We start from the raw sequence: 18887 nt of genomic DNA on the forward strand, positions 1-18887 counted from the left end.
TGGGATGGTGCTAGCACCGCCCCTGACAGGAAACCCTTTGTCCAAGCTCCCCTCGCTGGAAGGACTCCCAGCTGCAGGGGGTCAGACTTGTGTCTGTGGTGGCAGCATCCATTTTGTGATGCTGAGGCTCGAGTTAACTTTAACCGGGGTTCACAGTTACATACATGCCGTGTCCCTCTAGAAGGGTGGAATGCTAACCCCGTCGCCAGAATTGGCGAGGGGTTAGTATTCCAATTCGTATGACACCTTACTCGACATGTTTTGATAAAGCGATACCAAAGATAGCAAATAACCGCAAGGATTATAATGCACTTAAGAGTATATGGTACGCGTTATCATAGAACAGCTATTAGGACTTGGTTCCGCAAGCTGCAGACGGGCTCAGCTCATGCCAGAGCACCATCTCACATAATTCCAAGCACTCTGCCTTCAGGATTGTTAAGGCCTGCCATAGGAGTGACTGATCGGAATATATGTGTCTATTTTAGGGTTAGATATGGGTATACTATATCTAAAGCAAAGGGTGATTACACCACCTTGCCCCAGCTGTCGTGCAGCCAGTTGTGTCAGTTTTAGATGGCCAGCCAGGGGTGGCATAATACATGCTGCAGCCCCTGGTAGGCCCTGGGTACACCTATGCCCTGAGTTACAGGGTCTGATAAGGTGGCCCAGTACCAATTGGTAAATGCACCTAAGGTACACGCGTCAATTTAGTGAGAGAACAGCTAGGCTGTGGGTCTGATTAGCAGGCCCACAGCCAGGGAAGTCGTAAACCAGTGAAGCAAAAAGCAAAAATCTGGGGTGATCATAGGATTGCAGACCCTACTCTCCTACAGGAGGTAACGGAGAAATTTTTGGTGTCCTGAATGGAGTCTGTGCAGATTGTTGAAATGGAGTTGATGGAGCGGTTAGACTCATCGACGACTGAGAAATTTTCGTTGTCGACTGGGTCGTCGACTGTAAAGTAGTGACAGTCGACGGTACAGCCACAGCTGGTGAGATTGCCGTTGTTGGGACATCTCTAGTCGTCGAAGTTGGCGTCATCAACGGTGGCATTCTTGTCGACGATGGTATCTTCGTCGACGATGGGATTTTCGTTGACGGTTTCGTCGCCGTCATCGACGACGATGACTTCGTCGACGACGAGGACTTCGTCGTCGGTGGGGTCATCGTCAATGTCTTTGTTGACGATAGCGTTGTTGACAGGCTCGTTGACGATGAAGACTTTGCCTGAAGGCAGCGTCGGCAGTAAGGGAACTTTAATACTTGCTGTTGACGTGGTTAACTCCGTCGACGATTTTGACGAGAGGGTCACAGTAGTCGTCGTCGACACAGGCGTCGGCGGTGAACTTGACGCTGAAGAAGACTTCTGGCACCATTTACCTTTGGCAAGGCCAGAAGATCCTGGTTTTTCCACTGGCGCTCCTGCGGACTATGGGAAACCAATCTCTGAGGAAACCTTTGGCTGTTTCTCCTTTTTTCGAGATTCTTTGGCCATTTGAGAGACTTTAGATTGTTTCCTTCTCTCTTCAGGCTGACCCTCAGGCGACCTGGGCCTCTTGGTTGACAAAGAGGACGTGTCGCTATCAACATCATAGGCAGCAGACTGCTTCTTCTTTAGCCAGATTAGAAGTCTTCCTTCTCTATCCCTCAGGGTTTTAGTAGAGCAGGTGCAGCAGATCTTGCATTGTTTTGTCTCAGAGACAATACAGACAGTCCTTATGTGCATCATCCACATGCGCATTCTTCTTCCCACAGGATTTACAGGCTCTAAATAATCCAATTTTATCCGACATTCTTAGTAAAGAAAGCTGAAAGTAACTTATCTGAAAAAGTGAAGAAAACTGAGCAGGGCTCAGGGAGACTCCCTCACACAACGAAGTGCGGTGAAAATCTGAGGGACTCCGCCTCTCTGGGGAAGGTTTTAGAGGGTGCTGGTTGTTGATTGGCTGAGTTTTTACTTTGGTCCTTTTTGTAAAAGAGGACTAATAGGCTATATAATATATGGATACTACCATAATAGCTCGTGGAAAGGTACTAATTTTTACCTACTACTTTGTTATTTATGTACTGTGGGACTGCCACTACGACGACGGGGAATGATTCAGGCATGTGAATCTATGGAAGATACCCCAATACTGGATAACTGCATTGGACAAGAAAGCAGTACTTGGGCCATGCTCGGGAGAAGCACGCGCTGCCCAAAGAGAAGCAAGAAAATGAACAACAAGGCCAACCAATGGTATGGGCTCTAAGCCCCCATTTAGCAAACAAAATGCCCTGCAAGCGACAGCACATGTAGGGTCTCAGTCAAGACCTAAAAATGAACAGACAGGAAAGCGGCTTGCTTTCAATTTATCTAAGCTGAAAGACTATATTATATTCAGGCCCTTGCTAATATGAAGTCATTAGTATCAGCGGGACTGGACACAGGGCAGAGTCATGATGATTATCATCATCGAGTAGCGTCCTTTATTGCACTGAGAAGCCTAAAGCAGTGGTTCTTAACCTTTTAACTTCTGTGGACCCCCACTTAACAATTACTGGAATCCAGAGACCCCCCAATGAATAATTATTGGAGTCTGGAGATCCCCATTGGGTCATTACCAAAAACCTGGGATACCGGCCTAAGTAATTTAGAGGATTTGAACCACAAAACAATATACAAGTGATTAAATATTTTATTTAATTCACAAACAAACCTACAAAAATCATAATTTTAATGGGAAGGTTGGAGCTTTTCTAAATTCAATTAATGGAACCTATCATTCACAATATATAGTTTAACGCGCTTGCACTATCCCACCAACAAGTCTGAGGATACCAACTTCATTTTTAGCCTCCAATTTAAAATTCCTCCACACAGGATGTTTTGAAATTTATGATTTTCAAATGTGCCTGTTTATTTATATACACTGAATTAATCTGGTATTAATATTTACATTTCTAAGCAGTCACAGACCTTCTGAGAATGTTTTGCAGCACGCATTTCAGACAAGCTAGTCCGGGTGATGCCCCACTCAAATTTTGCACCATACAGTTCCCACATTCTCTACTACAGATCACCACATAAAAAGCGGCAACAAATAGTGCATCAGTGTAAAGCTGTACCAGGTAGTATAACACAGAACATTTGTAATATACAAGCAACCAAACACAAGTTCCACTGCACCCTCAAACTATTAGGCTGCACGCTCTTTGTAACAGACAAGGTACACTCACACTATACCCTTTTCATGAACAGTATCCCATGTTAAAGCCCCATACAATAGACTTCACAGACTGTGAGAATGAGTACTAGAGAGTGACCTCATACCAGAGTCAGGTCGGCCGTCAGAGCTCCGAAACTCTTGCATTCTCTGCTCAAGTTTTTTTTGTCTCCGTCTTTTCATCACCACCTCAGGGTTCGAAATTGTGCGGGTGAAACTAGTTTCTGGCATGTCCTTGTATACTTCTGCTGCAAGTCGCGAATTCTCTCTGGCAAAACAAACGGCAATGGAAACATGTTTAATACTTGCTGTCATTTATTTCAGATTTCACACAACTGATGTTCATCAAAACACTAAAAATCAACAGGGAACAGCATTACTAAAAGGGAATTTAGACAAAGATGTAAAGGAAGTCCCAGCAAGCGAAACTTATCTTTAAATTTGGAAATCTCCGAAATTATTGCAGTGTGCAAATGTATTTTTAACAAAAGTTGGAAGACCATGCACAGGCAGGCTGCCTACATTAGACAATCATTCGTTAAAAAATGATGAATGCTGCCCTACATTTAAAGTAATTCATACTGCATACCAAATTCAGCCAACATGGAATGGGGAAGGTTGTCATATGCACAGATTATAAATTCCCAGAAAAAAACGTGCTAGTATTCACAACGCAATTATGTCACTAGGAGAAAATGAGTTTAAAGGAACACTGAATATTTTAATGCGCACATTTTCAAAAATGCACCATTACTTGATTTCCAAGCACTCTCCTCAGGAATTCGTGGGGGAAAACGGTGCAGGCCTGTTCTGTAAGGCCGCTATTAGCCCATCTTTTAGTGGTGAAAACCACCTAATAATTATCGACAAAATTCCATACCGTCCTAAAGGTTGTAGCTACTAGAACAAACAATGGACATTTCAACAGGTCACGCTTATAAATTAAAGTGCCTTTTAAGATAACGATGTCTTAGGCACACAATAAACCATCCATGCCCTCTATCGCTCATCTTTGGACTCATGCATCTATTCATCCACCCACCGACTCATTCTCGCATTCACCCACTTACTCAACCACAACGCACACACAAACTCAGCAACATAAGCAGTATAAATTAAAATAAAAGAAGAAAACATGCTGCTGCAGAAACATGTGGGACATATGCTTGCAAAAACAAATGTGTACAGTTGTTTTAAAGCTCCAGCACAGCCACTGCATTTAGAACGAATGTGTTGGTAATCTTACAATTTGAAAAGAATGAAATACTACTGCTAATACCATTCTACCAAGTCGCTTACAAATTATTTTCCCACTGGGATGGTTAAAGAGGGGAAAATGAACAGCAACATCTTTGCCCACAAAGGTGATCTGTGAGATGTCATGTAACAAGATAAATGCCTGCAGTCTTGAGCAGGGGGCAATAATAAATCAGCCTTTAAGCCTACTGACATGAACATGTGTTTCATAATAAATGGGGCCTACATTCAATGTCAATTTTTAGTAAAAATAAATAAATAAATCAGAATCATGGTGTTTGAAAAAAACGTTTCCCAATTGACCAACCTGGTCTTTATCATGTATGCATCTCCACAACCAACTCAGCCCTACTGTGCTGCGCATAAGCTTTCCCACAAGCCAAACTTTAGATATATCGTAATAAAAGTACTCAATGTTAATGATCACCGGTGTCAAAACAACATAAAATCCCTCTTAAGAGGACCTAATAAGCATTAGCATGCATATTTTCTCCCCACAAGAGTTGTTCCACTGGTTTTTCAGCACCAAAACCATGGCCATCTACGAGATTCTATGTGACAAAATACCTGCCACCAGGCTATAGCACAGGGTAGTAGTAACAGTCCAACCTCAAGTCTAGTGCCTTTAACACCTGCATTTCACAATAATTAAGTCTGGCCTAATTGCTTTGTCATACATTTTCATGAAAGCAATTAAACTGATGGAATCTGACACCATTTTTGCGAAGAAGGCAACCATCATTCATACAGTTATAAAAGTACAAATATGTACATAATTAAAGATGGCAAAAACATCAACCAGCCGCACTCAAAGTTTAAGAAGGACAATGGAAGTGGAAATCTATCTCCGGCCCAGTGTCAGACGTGTACATGACAGCAGCCTCTCCTACGCCAATGACAGGTATTCACATCCTCCCCTTTTGGACAAGAACACCCAACACAAGAAACAAGATCACATTATCCATGACCAAAGTAGCTAATTGGATAAAAGCCAACTAACTGTCTGAAGCTCAACACCAAAACCAAAGGGGATGATGGATGGAGTGTTGAACAATGCAAGCACTCACCCCCAGTCAACTGATCTGGGTTTCATCCATCATCATTCTTTAGCTCACTCTGCCACCCCAGTTCAGACATGGCCATATGCAAGTCAGTCTGACCCTGTGCCTCATGGGAACAGTCCAGTCCGAACTGCCAAGCCATGACTTCCCTGGACCGGAAACAAGCATCCTGGGACCGGTTTCTGGCTAATCAGCCGTCATCAGCCAGGCTAGCTTGAATCCAGTGGCAAAGTGAGCAAGGAACCCACGTCTGGGCATACCCTGCCAACTTAGGGCGAACAAAGCAATACCAAAGGGGATGATGGACGGAGTGTTGAACAATGCAAGCACTCACCCCTAGTCAACTGATCTGGGTTTATTCCATCATCATTCATTAGCTCACTCCGCCACCCCATTTCAGACATGGCCATATGCAAATCAGTCTGACCCTGTGCCTCATGGGAACAGTCCAGCCCGAACTGCCAAGCCATGTCTTCCCTGGACCGGAAACAAGCATCCTGGGACCGGTTTCTGGCTAATCAGCGGTAATCAGCCAAGCTAGCTTGAATCCAGTGGCAAAGTGAGCAAGGGGCCCACAACTGGGCATACCCTGCCAAGACAGCAGTAATGATCTTCGGCAAGAACACCTCATCATGGGACACCAAATGATGGTCGGGAGAACTCAGACCCAGAACTGATGCCAAAATCCTCGGAATAATGCCAAGTAAAGGGGATCCCCGCTACTCCTTCAGGTTCCTAAGGCAGGGGAAATATCAGTGTACAAACATGTATTAGCATAGCCAATAGGTCTCGCCTTTGGGACCTTGTAAGTGTTGCACCAAGTATATTGTGCTGCATAACTAAATACTTATAAGGTCCCAAAAGCGAGACCCATTGGCTATACTAATGCTGGTTTATTATTTAGTCATCTCCTGTTTTATCTGCTCCAGACTGCTAAAGGCTCATCAGACCATAGAAAAAAAGTGGTATAGTTATGAAGCCTTGAATAAAAAAAGAAAATAAATATGTGGCTCCTCACTGATTACAGGCATGCATTTTCTCACTTGTTATTAGGTTCTTGATTCTCCATAAGTTTGGAGGGTCACAGGAAATCCTTTTTGAAAACCGACCATCAATTAATCTGGCCTCTGTTTAAGTGTGCATATTTTCAGATTCAGACAGAGGGGTCAATCACGATACGGCACAAACTCTGCTTTGGCCAAACACTTTGCATTCAAAACTGATTTATAATATGTCATGGATTGAAGGTGTCTGCTCCAGTGATTTGCGGCTGATGGTACCTCTCACCTATAATGGTAGCAAACAGTGGCTAGGTGTTTGCATGCTGTGGGATGGGGAATTACACATCTGCAATTGGGAAGTTATCCCTCATTCTGCGGAATGCATGTGGTGATTGTGCACATATTGTATAGCTGCTATTTTTTTCACTCCACGAACTAGGAATTACAGGGCACACAATCTTCATCTGGTTTTTACAGCCCTTAGATCGGCCCATAGTAGATCCTTTAACTGCGTTTCTGTGAAAGTCAAGCTATTCATAAACATATTACTTGGAGTTATTAAAAAAAGAACTCAAGAGTGGAATACTGCAAAAACTGCCTCCGATAAAATAAGACGCAACCGCTTGAATGCATAGTGACTAGGGTACAGAAGGAAACAGACTTATGAGAAGGTGTGACAGCTTTGTGGCTTCCTTCTTTAAGTACAGCACACGAGTCGGATCTCAACATGCAGAACTAAATCATGGCCCATCAGAGTCAGAAAATCATTAACAAATTGCAATACAGTCATCATACCGCTATGAAAATCAAATCCCACCGCCCTATGGTTGGCCATAACTCAATGGAGTGTGCTAATACAGCAGGGGGGGGGGGGGGGGGGGGGGGGGGAGCACAAACTGGAAGCGGGCCTTGCATAAGTTTTCTGCGCATCTCCCAGCGCAGTCCATGATTAGTTTAGTTGCTGCTATGCAAACGTAAACACATAAAACATGAGAATGCTGGCAGCAAAAATTGGAGTGTCATCAAATGATAAAGTCTCCTGGGTTTCATGAGCGGTGCAGAACAGCGCTCAATTTATTTTCTTTATTTACAGTGGGTCGACCAGAATGTTTGTCAGCTGGGGAGCATCCGGTGTCACGCGCCTAAAAGGAAATGCAGATGTCGGTGTTCACAATGCAGGGCTGGCGTGAAAGAATTAATTTGTGGTGGTGTAAAATCCCATAGGAAAATCAGAGATTTCATTTTAAAAGTATGACCTGGCCTTTATAAGCAATGTTGGGAGGGGGAGGGGGGTGGGGCCGGCGTTGTGGCTAGGAGGAAATTGCTTTTTGCAGTGCTTTTCACCATAGGAGCCTTGCTTTTCCGATGAGAGCCGACGGAGCACAATATCCTCGCTCTGAAGGCAGCCCTCCCGTCTGCAGCGCACCAGGGAAATGCCAGAAAGCCAAGTCCAACCCTGGCGGGGCTCTGAAATTCCCCTTAGAAGTGGAGAAAGGATTAAAGCCAATGCAGACTGGAGCCGGTTGTATGACGTTACAACACATGTTTTACCTCGCATGCCATTACAGCGCAAGTCGTTACAACGGCTTGCTGTCGGGGTGCACTGGAGCTTGGAATAGTATAAGGAATATGCTACTTACCAGTATGCATCTGTTCTTGGCATGTAGGGCTGCTGACATTCATATCTGTGCATAAATCGCCGCCTAGTGTTGGGTCCGGATGATTGCACCTTGTTGTCCTGGAAGAGTCTTCGAAGTATCACAAGATAGGTGACTCCTCCCCTGGACTACAGTGCGCATGGGCATATTCTCCATCCTCAGATTGTTTTTCGCCATTGTGGCAGAGATGGAGATAGTAAAGTAAGAGATGTCCATGCAAAGAATGAATGCTGCAGCTGCGACAGGCACCGGGGAGGCGGGTGGGCGATATGAATGTCAGCAGCCCTACATGCCAAGAACAGATGCATACTGGTAAGTAGCATATTCCGTTCGAGGCATGTGGGCTGCTGAATTCATATTTGTGCATAGAATGTATAGCAGTATCTCCCTTAGCGGTGGCTACCTGTGTCAGCTGCAGCAGTCTGGAAAAGAGTTTTTAGAACAGCCTGTCCTACAGCAGCTTGCTGTTTTGAGTGTACATCTACACAATAGTGTTTTGTAAACGTATGTGTGGTTGACCACGTGGCTGCTCTGCAAATTTTGTGTAAAGGATGATTTCCCAGGAAAGCCATGGATGCCCCTAGCTTGCGTGTGGAATGCGCTCTAGGGGGAACTGTTAAGGTGCGTTTTGCCTTTATATAACATATTTCTATGCACTTAACTATCCATCTAGCTATACCTGATTTTGAGATAGGGTTACCTTTGTGCTGAGGTGAGAAGGCAACAAACAATTGTTTTGTCTTTCAAAATGTTTTAGTTCTGTCTATGTAATATAACAGAGCTCTTTTGACGTCAAGGGTATGCAAGGCCCTTTCAGCTACTGTTTGTGGGTTCTGAAAGAACACTGGCAATTCTATAGTTTGATTTATATGGAAATGGGATACCACCTTTGGCATGAACTTAGGGTTTGTTCTAAGAACTACTCTATTTGCATGTACCTGAATGAATGGCTCTTGAATAGTTAGGGCTTGCAGCTCACTAACTCTTCGAAGTGAAGTAATGGCAATAAGGAAAGCCACTTTCAGAGTAAGAAATTGTAGTTCGCATGAGTGCAGTGGCTCAAAGGGTGGTCCCATTAGTCTGGTTAAAACAACGTTTAGATTCCAGACTGGTGATGGCGCGTGTCTTGGAGGAATTACGCGTTTAAGAATTTCCATAAATGCTTTAATCGCTGGCACCCTAAATAGTGAAAGGTGTTGCCTGTTTTGCAAATATGCTGCTAACGCAGCTAGGTGTATTCTGATGGAAGAAAAAGCTAAATTGCATCTTTGGAGATGCAATAGGTAGCAAATGATGTTTTGAGTGGAAGCATCAAGCGGGTTAATGTTGTTGTTCTTACAGTAAATGACGAAACGTTTCCACTTTGCTGCATAGCATGCTCTGGTAGTTGGTTTTCTTGCCTCTTTGATAATATTCATGCAGTCTGGAGGCAAGTTGAGGTACCCAAATTCTAGGATTTCAGGAGCCAGATCGCTAGGTTCAGCTGTTGGGGATCTGGGTGTTGGATTTCGCCATAGTTCTGCGTTAGAAGAATGGGTGTTAGTCGCAGTCTTTGATGAGGCACCACTGACAGTTCTAGGAACGTCGTGTACCATGGTTGCCTCGCCCATGTGGGAGCAACTAGGATTAGCGTCAGCGAATGTTGCCGCATTTTGCGTGCCACCAGCCGTATTAGTGGAGCTGGGGGAAAAGCGTACGCAAATTTGCCTGACCAGTTCATCCATATCGCATTGCCTTGCGACTGCGGATGTGGGAACCTGGCGGCAAAGTACTGGCATTTTGCGTTTTCGCTTGTGGCAAATAGATCTATTTCTGGATGTCCCCATTTCCGGAAGAATGGTTGGAGCACTTTGGGGTGAATTTCCCATTCGTGCATCTGTTGGCTGTGCCTGCTTAGGAGGTCGGCCACTTGGTTGTCCTTACCTGGGAGGTGTTCTCCCATGAGAAAGATGTTCCTATGAATGGCCCATCTCCACATTGCTTGAGCTAGGAGCGACAGCTGTGGCGAGTGTGTTCCTCCCTGTTTCTGAATGTAATACATAGCTGTCATGTTGTCCATCCGGATCAACACTGCTTTGTTGCGTAAGTGTTTCGTGAAAGCTTTTAGGGCTAGAAAGATGGCCATCAATTCTAGGAGATTGATATGCATTTTCTTTTGCTGTGTAGTCCAGAGTCCCTGCACTGTGTAGTGTAGGACATGGGCTCCCCATCCTATTAGGGATGCGTCCGCTGTTAACACTATTTGTGGGACAGGCTCTTGGAACAGTCTACCTTTGCAAAGGTTTTGTAGATTCCACCAATGCAGAGAGTTGTATGCACGACTGGTCACCAACACTAGGTCTTTTAATTGCCTGTGAGCCTGGTTCCACTGCCTTGCTAGGCATTCTTGTAGCGGACGCATATGTAGCCTGGCGTGAGGGACTATGAATATGCACGAGGCCATCATGCCTGTTAGCTGCATAAACACTCGATGTGGTAGCGAGTGTTGGGGTCTGAACTTTTGTATTAGCGTCTGCATTCCCTGGACCCGTGCTGTGTTGGGATATGCTTTTGCTGACAGTGTATTTATTGTCGCTCCCAGGTACTGTTGGACGTGGGAGGGTTGTAGGTGTGACTTTGGGTAGTTTAGTGAGAATCCTAAACTGTGCAGTAGGTGTATGGTCTTGACATGTTGTCGGCACATTGCTGGGCTGTTGGCACGTGTATTAGCCAGTCGTCCAGATAAGGGTACACGTGTATGTGTTGCCTTCTGAGATGTGCTGCTACTATAGCCAGACATTTGGTGAACACTCTTGGAGCGGTTGTCACCCCAAATGGCAGGACCTTGAATTGGTAATGTTGGCCTTGAATGGTGAGCCTCAAATAATTTCGGTGAGCAGGGTGTATTGGTATATGAAAGTATGCATCTTTGAGGTCTAAAGTTGCTAGGAAGTCTCCCTGGCGAAGCAATGGTAAGACTTGCTGAAGAGTGAGCATGTGAAAATGCTCTGACAGAATGTAGAGGTTGAGGGGCCTGAGGTCCAATATTGGTCTGAGAGACCCGCCCTTCTTTGGAATTAGGAAGTATAGGGAGTATACTCCTGTTCCCTGATGTTGCAGTGGGACTGGCTCTATGGCCCCCTTTTGCAGCATACTGATGACCTCTTGCTGAAGTAATGTTATATGTTCTTGTGACATAGGGCGGTGCACGGGTGGTATGTTGGGTGGAGTTGAGGTGAGCTCTAGGCAATAGCCATGTTGGATAATTTGCCTGACCCACTTGTCTGTGGTGATATTTCACCAGACTTTTTGAAATTGTTGTATTCTTCCCCCGACTGGTGTTATGTGGTCTGGGGGGAGTGTCAAGAAGTCTCTGCTTTGTGTTAGTGGAGGATCTATTTGCATTGCCTCCACGACCTCTGCCTTTGGTATTGTTTCCTCTATAACCACCCCTGCTGGTGTTCTTGTTATATGTGGATTGTGTGTTAGTTTTGTAGTTGGAGTATTGCTGTGATGTTCCTCGCGCTCCTCCTCTATAATTGGAGCGACAAAAGGAGCCCCGGTGTTGTTGGGACTGAAGTGCTCCCATAGATTTTGCAGTTTCTGCATCCTTTTTCATTTTGTCCAGAATTGAATCAACAGCGCGGCCAAATAAAAAGTCTGGGTTAATTGGCTGATTAAGAATTGTAGACTGGACTTCATTCTTAAAGCCCGATATACGAAGCCATGCGTGTCGCCTCATTAGCACGCTGGTATTAATGGATCTGGCAGCTGTGTCTGCTGCGTCTAGTGCAAACTTAATGGATGCATTGGTGATGAGCTTTCCCTCTTGTATGAGTTCATCTGCCTGCTGTTTGTAGGGATCAGGCAAGTGTTGGATAATTTCTTCCAAACTGCTGTAGTGCGCCCTATCATATCTGGCCAGCAAGGCCTGTGTATTGGCTATTCTCCAGGAGTTTGCTGCCTGAGCCGCCACTCTCTTGCCTGATGCCTCAAATATTTAGATTCCTTGTCTGGGGGTGCAGCCTCACCAGTAGTCTGTGAGTTTGCACGCTTACGTGCGTTTGACACCACTAAGGATTCTAGGGGTAGCTGTCCTTTGATGTATGTAGGATTTATAGGTGTAGCTCTGTATTTTTTCTCGATTCTAGGGTTTATGATGCAACTGTGTCCTCTGTTGGTGATGGCTTAGTAGGGTATACTGCAGGGTCTGTAATGGGCAGAATCCCTTCATTGTCTGGTTCCCCTCCTGTACCCCATGGCTGTGTGTCTGGCTCTGTATCAGGGTTTTGTGGGTAACCAAAACCTACATCTGCGTCCTGATCTTCATCAGGGTTGTAGTCAGAGCGTGTTGGCGAGTTTGGTGTATAAGGAGTAGTAGGCATAGCAGGGGTGATAGGTTGAAAGAGGATAGGAGAGGTAGCACAATCTCTCTTCTTTAGGGTGATCCTGGAAAAGTTTTCAGTTGGTAGAGGCCTTTTCTTTTTAGTATATACAGTCACTTTACCAGTTTTTAGATCAATGTATATTTTTGACTGGCCGTCTGTGGAGGGATCTGGATGAAGAAGCTCCTCTTCCACAGTTTTTGGTTTTGGTGTTACAACCTTTGCCTTTTGTTTCTTCGGGTCGATGGTCTTTGGTACCTCAACCGTTTTAGGTGTTTGTATTGGTTTCGGCTGTTTTTCAACAGGTTTTGTTGGTTGAACGTCCTTTGTTGGCTTCACAACTTTTTTCGGACCGAGCGGTGTTGTCGGTTCGATAGTCTCTTAATGTTGTTTGGAGCCTGCTGTTTCGGCTCAACACCCTTTTTTGGGTCGATGGGCTTCGGCTCGACTGGTTTCTTTTCGTCCACTTTCGGTTTTGGTTTCGGTTCGACGCTAGGTTTGGGCGTAGGCCTTGTCCTGTCGTCGACTGGTTTGTTCCCCTTGTCGATATTTGAGGCCGATGTGTTCACTTCGATGTTACTTTTGGGGGTCGATTCGACGTGTTCCTGTTTTTGTGTCAATTCGACGTGTTTTGGCTTCGAGGTTGACTTGACGGCCTTTGACTTGGAGCTCGACTCGACTGCTTTTGTCTTCGATGTCGGCTCGACGGTTTATGGTTTCGAGGGTACTGTGTCCTTTGGGTCAACGACCTTTGGCTTCGAAACATTCGGTTCGACGTAATTCGGTCCGAAGACTATATTGTCGACTAGTTTCGGTTTTGATGGAACCGATGTTGTATGTCGTGTCTCAGAGGGCTCTTTCGATGTGTTCTTAGCCGGGCGATATTGCGGGGCTGTAGAACGAGGTTGTTGGTCTTGGCTAAAGCCTGCTGGCGATGCCTTGACCCGAGTCTCTGATAGAGGTGTAGTGTCTATATGGGGCGGTGTACTCACGGTTGTTGGTCTTGGCTAAAGCCTGCTGGCGATGCCTTGACCTGAGTCTCTGATAGAGGTGTAGTGTCTATATGGGGCGGTGTACTCCCGGTTCGCCCCTCGCCTCCATCGGAGTCGTTTTCAACTGCTACGATGTCCTGATCATAGTCTTCGAGATCGACGATTAGGTCTTCCTCTTCGGGGTAATATTCGGAGTCGGGCTCCGAGTATTGTCCGTCGTCTCGGTCGGAGTCTTCGGCGCTGTCTAGATCTTCTTCGTCCCCGAAAATATTATCGGGCTCCGGCGCCGATCGTTGCATTTCTAGCCTTGCCGCCCATCGATTCCGAATAGTCTTTTTTGATCGGAAGTGGGCACAGGCCAGGCAACTATCTTCGTTATGATCTGGAGACAGGCATTTGTTGCACACTGGATGCTTGTCTGTGTGCGGGAACTTCGAGTTGCACTGAGGGCAGTACTTGAACGGACTTCGTTCCATCGACGGTCGGTCCACGTGGTGTCGAGAAGGCCTTACGGCCCGATTCGATGACCGGAGTGCAACCGAGATGTAAAAAGTGTATCTGCACCGAGCGCTTAACAATACCGACGGTATCCGAAGGACTTTTGGCCTTTTAAGAAGTTTTCTTGATTCCGAACTTGGAGAGTAGGAAAGTACATCCGAACCCAATGGCGGAGAAAAACAATCTGGGGATGGAGAGGATGCCCATGCGCACTGTAGTCCGAAGGAGGAGCCACCTATCTCGTGATACTTCGAAGACTCTTCCAGGACAACAATGTGCAATCATCCGAACCCAACACTAGGCGGCGATCTATGCACAGATATGAATTCAGCAGCCCACATGCCTCGAACTTGAAGTTCGTCTCTTCCATTAGCCTACACAAAGAATGTTTGTAACAGGCTCCTGTGCTATTGTACAAGGGCAACATGCACTCATATTTAGGTCTGTGGAGGTCTGGGAAAGCAACAGGAGGAAGGGAAGCCAAAGGACAAGAAAATACATAACTGGAGCTAGGGAGAGGGAGCAGAGGCATCAAAGCAAAACAGAAAGGAGGGGGGAGAAGCACATAAGCAGAGAAGGAGGAACACAAGTGCGGTAAAGGAGGGAGAATATAGGAGAGAGACAGCTAGAATACATATGCACTCTCATGGAGTACTTCACAAAGGGAGGCGTGGCTAGCCATCCAAAACAGAGGACGAGAGTCCCTAATGCTTCGACCAACATCCCCTTATTATCCGATAATATCATCCTTAAACTGTGCCATCCGTGCTGGAAAAGCGCGGGACCAGAGAGGGGAAGAGCCACTGACTCAGAAAAGTACAGACCAGTGCATTTTGACTAAATGCGGCCGCAGTTACAACCGAGGTGAGGAGCACCGCCTGCACACCAAGCGGCGCGGCAAAACTGGGGACAACTGTGCCGAGCCCGGAGAAGATCAGGATGGAGCAGCAGGACGTCCTGGAGGCGGTTGCGACTCTCGGAACCACACAAAATAGGGAGCGTCCTGAAACATGCTTCACTGACTCAGCGGCAGCCAGTGGCTCGCCGTCTCCGTCAACAGAAGATTCTGAAGATATGAGCCTTCCCGTGGTAACCCCACAGACTGCTGATGACTTCACATGATTGGACATTGTCGCGTTGACCTATTCCAGAGGCAGCCCACGCAAGTAAAGACTTGTTTATGAAGTTTGTTTATGTATCTTAATGGGCGCTGTGGACAAGGGCGATCCTGTTGGGTCAGCAACCACACAGGGTACATCACACGACAGCCGAGCACCCACTTGTGTTAAAACGAATAGTTTCTTACCTGTCGGTGTAGTTTTGCAGCTTGAAGATCTTTCTGGATTCACTATGCTGTGCATTATTCCGCGGTCTGGTGATTGGGTCCGGAATCGTAGTCTCTTCTTTTTTTTCTTTTTCGTAGCCCAGGTGGGCGTTGACGTCCCACCTTTTGGTGTCCTTCCTGTGACGTGGGCATGCTTCCTGCGGAAGCTCCCACTCTTGGGCGCCATCTTCGGATTCTTTTTTTCCCCGTTTGTGTTCTGTTTCCGAATAGTTTGGCAATGTTTCAATATTTTGTTTCACCGCTTTTCCTTCAAAAGTCAATAAGTCTTTTCCCCGTTTTTACCACCTCTTTCTCCAGTCTCATCTTTCTGGCGGAGGTGGGTGGGTTCGCCAGTGAATCCAGAAAGATCTTCAAGCTGTAAAACTACACTGACAGGTAAGAAACTATTCGTTTTGCAGCGTCAATCTTTCTGGATTCACTATGCTGTGCATAGACTTTGTAGCGGTTTGTTGTCATTGTGGCGGTTGGGTGGAAGATGAGCTTTGGGTTTTGAATAGGTGTTGAAGCACTTTCTGTCCTACTTGTGCTTCTTTGTTCATCTGTATGTCCACACAGTAGTGTTTTGTGAACGTGTGCACTGAGACCCATGTTGCCGCCAGGCATATGTCCTGAATGGGAGTGTTAGCCAGGAAGGCTATTGTTGCTCCCTTTTTCCTGGTTGAATGGGCCCGCGGGCCCTCCGCTAGTTCTTGCCCAGCTTGCTTGTGGCATAATTGTATTGCTTGCGCAATCCATTGTGCAATTGTCTTAATGGTAACTGCTTTTCCCATGAAACTGTCTGCGAATGACATCTTGCTGTGCAGTTTTTCCTTTCTGCACCATAGTGTGAACCTCTTCCATTTGGCCACATACCACTTCCGCGTGCTAGGTCTTCCTGTCTCTCGAAGTACCTTCAGGATGCTCTCAGGTAATTTAAGGTGTACAAACTCTATGTCCTCAGGAGCCGTGGTGCCAGGCTGAGGCTTTCTGGCTCTGGGTGCAACACCTATCCGTTTTGCATGGAGAGTAGGTCTTTCCTTCTCCCAAATCTGGTGGTGCACTCTGTGTCATCTCCATAATCTGCGAGTACCAGGTCTGTCTGGCCCACGGTGGTGCCACCAGTATCAGGGTCATGTTACTCATCCTGCACTTGCTGAGTACCTTGTGTATCTGGGGGATCGGCGGAAAAGCATACGCAAATGTCTTTGACCAGCTTATCCATAGGGCATACCCCAGTGACCCTTCCACTGGTTGCCTGGATGCGAAGTGCTGGCATTTTGCATTCTGGCGTGTTGCAAATCGGTCTATCGATGGTGTTCCCACCTGTCGAACAGTCTCCTTCTCTCTTGGGCATTGAGCTCCCATTCGTGTGAAGCCGATGTCCGTCTGCTTAGCCAGTCCGCTTCCACGTTGTCCTTCCCTGCCAGGTGAATCGCCAGTATGTCTATTTTCAGTGGGATGGCCCATCTCCATATTTCCTGCGCTAGTTCTGACAGCGGGGCTGATTGCGTCCCTCCCTGCTTGTTTATGTAGAAAATTGCTGTTGTGTTGTCTGTCTGGATCAACACTGTTTGGTTGTACAGCTTTGTCTAGAATGCCTTTAGAGCGAGGAAAACGGTCTTTAGTTCCAGGTAATTGATGTGTTTGACCGCATCCGTTGGTGTCCACAGACCCCTCACCCTGAGTTTTTTCATGTGTGCTCCCTATCCCTTCTGGGATGAGTCTGTGGTGATGGTCACCGTTGGTGTTTGTGGTGTCAGAGGCTTCCCTTTTGTTATGTTTCCTTTGTTCCACCATGATATCTCCTTGTGCACTGCATGCGTTACAATCACCAGATCCTCCCAACAACCTGTAGCTTGTGACCATTGGTCCTGTAGCCACTCCTGGAGTGGTCCAATGTGGAGTCGTACATTTGGCACTAGGTGTATGCATGAGGCCATCATGCCCATCATCTTGCTCGCCGTCCTCACTGTCAGAGCACGCCCCTTGTGGTAGAGGTGTGCCTCCTTCAACAGCACCTGCGTTCTCTTGTCGCTGGGGAACACCTTCTCCTGTACGGTGTCGATCTGTGCACCCAGGAACATTTTTACTTGTTCTGGGTTCATTGAGGATTTTCCCCAGTGATGGAGAAACCCAGGGCCATCAGTGTGTCTGTCACTCGCTGTGCGTGCCGTTTGCATGTCTTGTATGACCTTGCCTCTATTAGCCAATCGTCCAGGTAAGGGTATACGTGGATCCCTTCCCTCCTTAAGTGTGCTGCGACTGCTGCAAGGCACTTTGTGAATACCCGTTGTGCTGATTTCAGTCCGAATGCCAGTGTCGTGAATTGATAGTGATCTGTGTTGATGACAAGTCTTAGCATATGTTTGTGCCGCCTGTTCATTGGGATGTGCAGGTAGACATCTTTGAGGTTTATGGTGACCATGAAGTCCCCGCCTTGTATCTGTGGAAGGACATCTTGCAGGGACGTATTTTGAGTTTGTGGGTTCTTATGTATTTGTTGAGGAACCTTAGGTCCAGGATTGGTCTCATTGCTTCGTCTACCTTTGGTACCAGGAAGTACGTAGAGTACATCCCCTTGTTCCTCTCCATGGGATGTACAAGCTCGATAGGCTCCTTCTGCAGGAGTTCTTGTGCTTCCCTTTGAAGTAGCTCTAGTTCCTTGTTTGCTAATGTTCTTATTTTGGGTTTTCTGTTTGGTGGTGTTCTTTCCAACTCTATGCAGTAGCCGTACTGTATGGTGTTGAGAATCCACCTGTCTGTAGTTATTTTCTTCCACTCCTGGAAGAAAAGGTTCAGTCTTCCTCCCACCGGTGTTACGTGCTCTTTGATGTTTAGTCCGAGCCACTTCTCTTTGTTGTATCTGTGCTCCACCCGTGGAGTTTTTGAAAGGGTGTGCACTGGTAGTGTGGCAGAGTCACTTGGAGGTGGGTTGTTGTCCACCTCTTCTGTTTCCACGTCCATTTCCCCTCCTGCGAAAGGACTGCCCCTCTGTTGGTATTGCCAGTGTTGTTTTTGCTGGCCTTGTTGCGTCTGGGTGTCACCCTTGTGGGTCTGGTGGAAAGTCTGGTGCGAAGCCCCCGGCTGGTTTCCCCCTCTCCCGTTTGGTCTCCGTGACGGGGTTCCTCTCTTATTTCCCCTGAACTGCAAGGCTCCCATGGATCTTGCAGTGTTGTTGTCCTTTTTTAACTGGGTGAGCTTTTCGCCCCCTGGTGCTCCAAACAGTGCCTCACCGTTGAACGGGGTGTTCAGGATGTTGTGTTGCACCTCTGGTTTAAAACAGATATTCTGAGCCAGGCTTATCTCCTTTCCGTGATGCCCAGCATCATAAGTCTGCTGGCTGTGTCTGCACTGTCCAGTGCTGTTTTTAGGCATGAATTCACCACGTTCTTCCCCTCCTCTACCAGGTGCGTAGCCCTTTGCTGGTATTCTTGTGGGAGGTGTTTGATTAACAGGCCCAATTCGTCCAGGATCTGGTATTGGTGCCTGTTCAGCAGGGCATTGGAATTGGCCATGCGCCAGT

The 18887-nt window shown here is 46.5% G+C and overlaps 1 protein-coding gene across 18 annotated transcripts in view; it reads right to left on the bottom strand.

The window, feature by feature from the left end:
- Window positions 1-18887, bottom strand: part of AFDN (afadin, adherens junction formation factor) — a 2152715-nt gene that overhangs the window by 1917373 nt on the left and 216455 nt on the right. For all 18 annotated transcript variants that reach the window (XM_086927064.1, XM_086927054.1, XM_086927053.1 and 15 more), the window contains exon 5: window positions 3317-3477. In XM_086927064.1, the coding sequence (XP_086783190.1) occupies window positions 3317-3477 (161 nt within the window). The remainder of the gene's footprint in view (window positions 1-3316; window positions 3478-18887) is intronic.

This window comes from Lissotriton vulgaris, chromosome 6 (genome assembly GCF_964263255.1).
Source record: "Lissotriton vulgaris chromosome 6, aLisVul1.2, whole genome shotgun sequence".
Lineage (NCBI taxonomy): Eukaryota > Metazoa > Chordata > Amphibia > Caudata > Salamandridae > Lissotriton > Lissotriton vulgaris.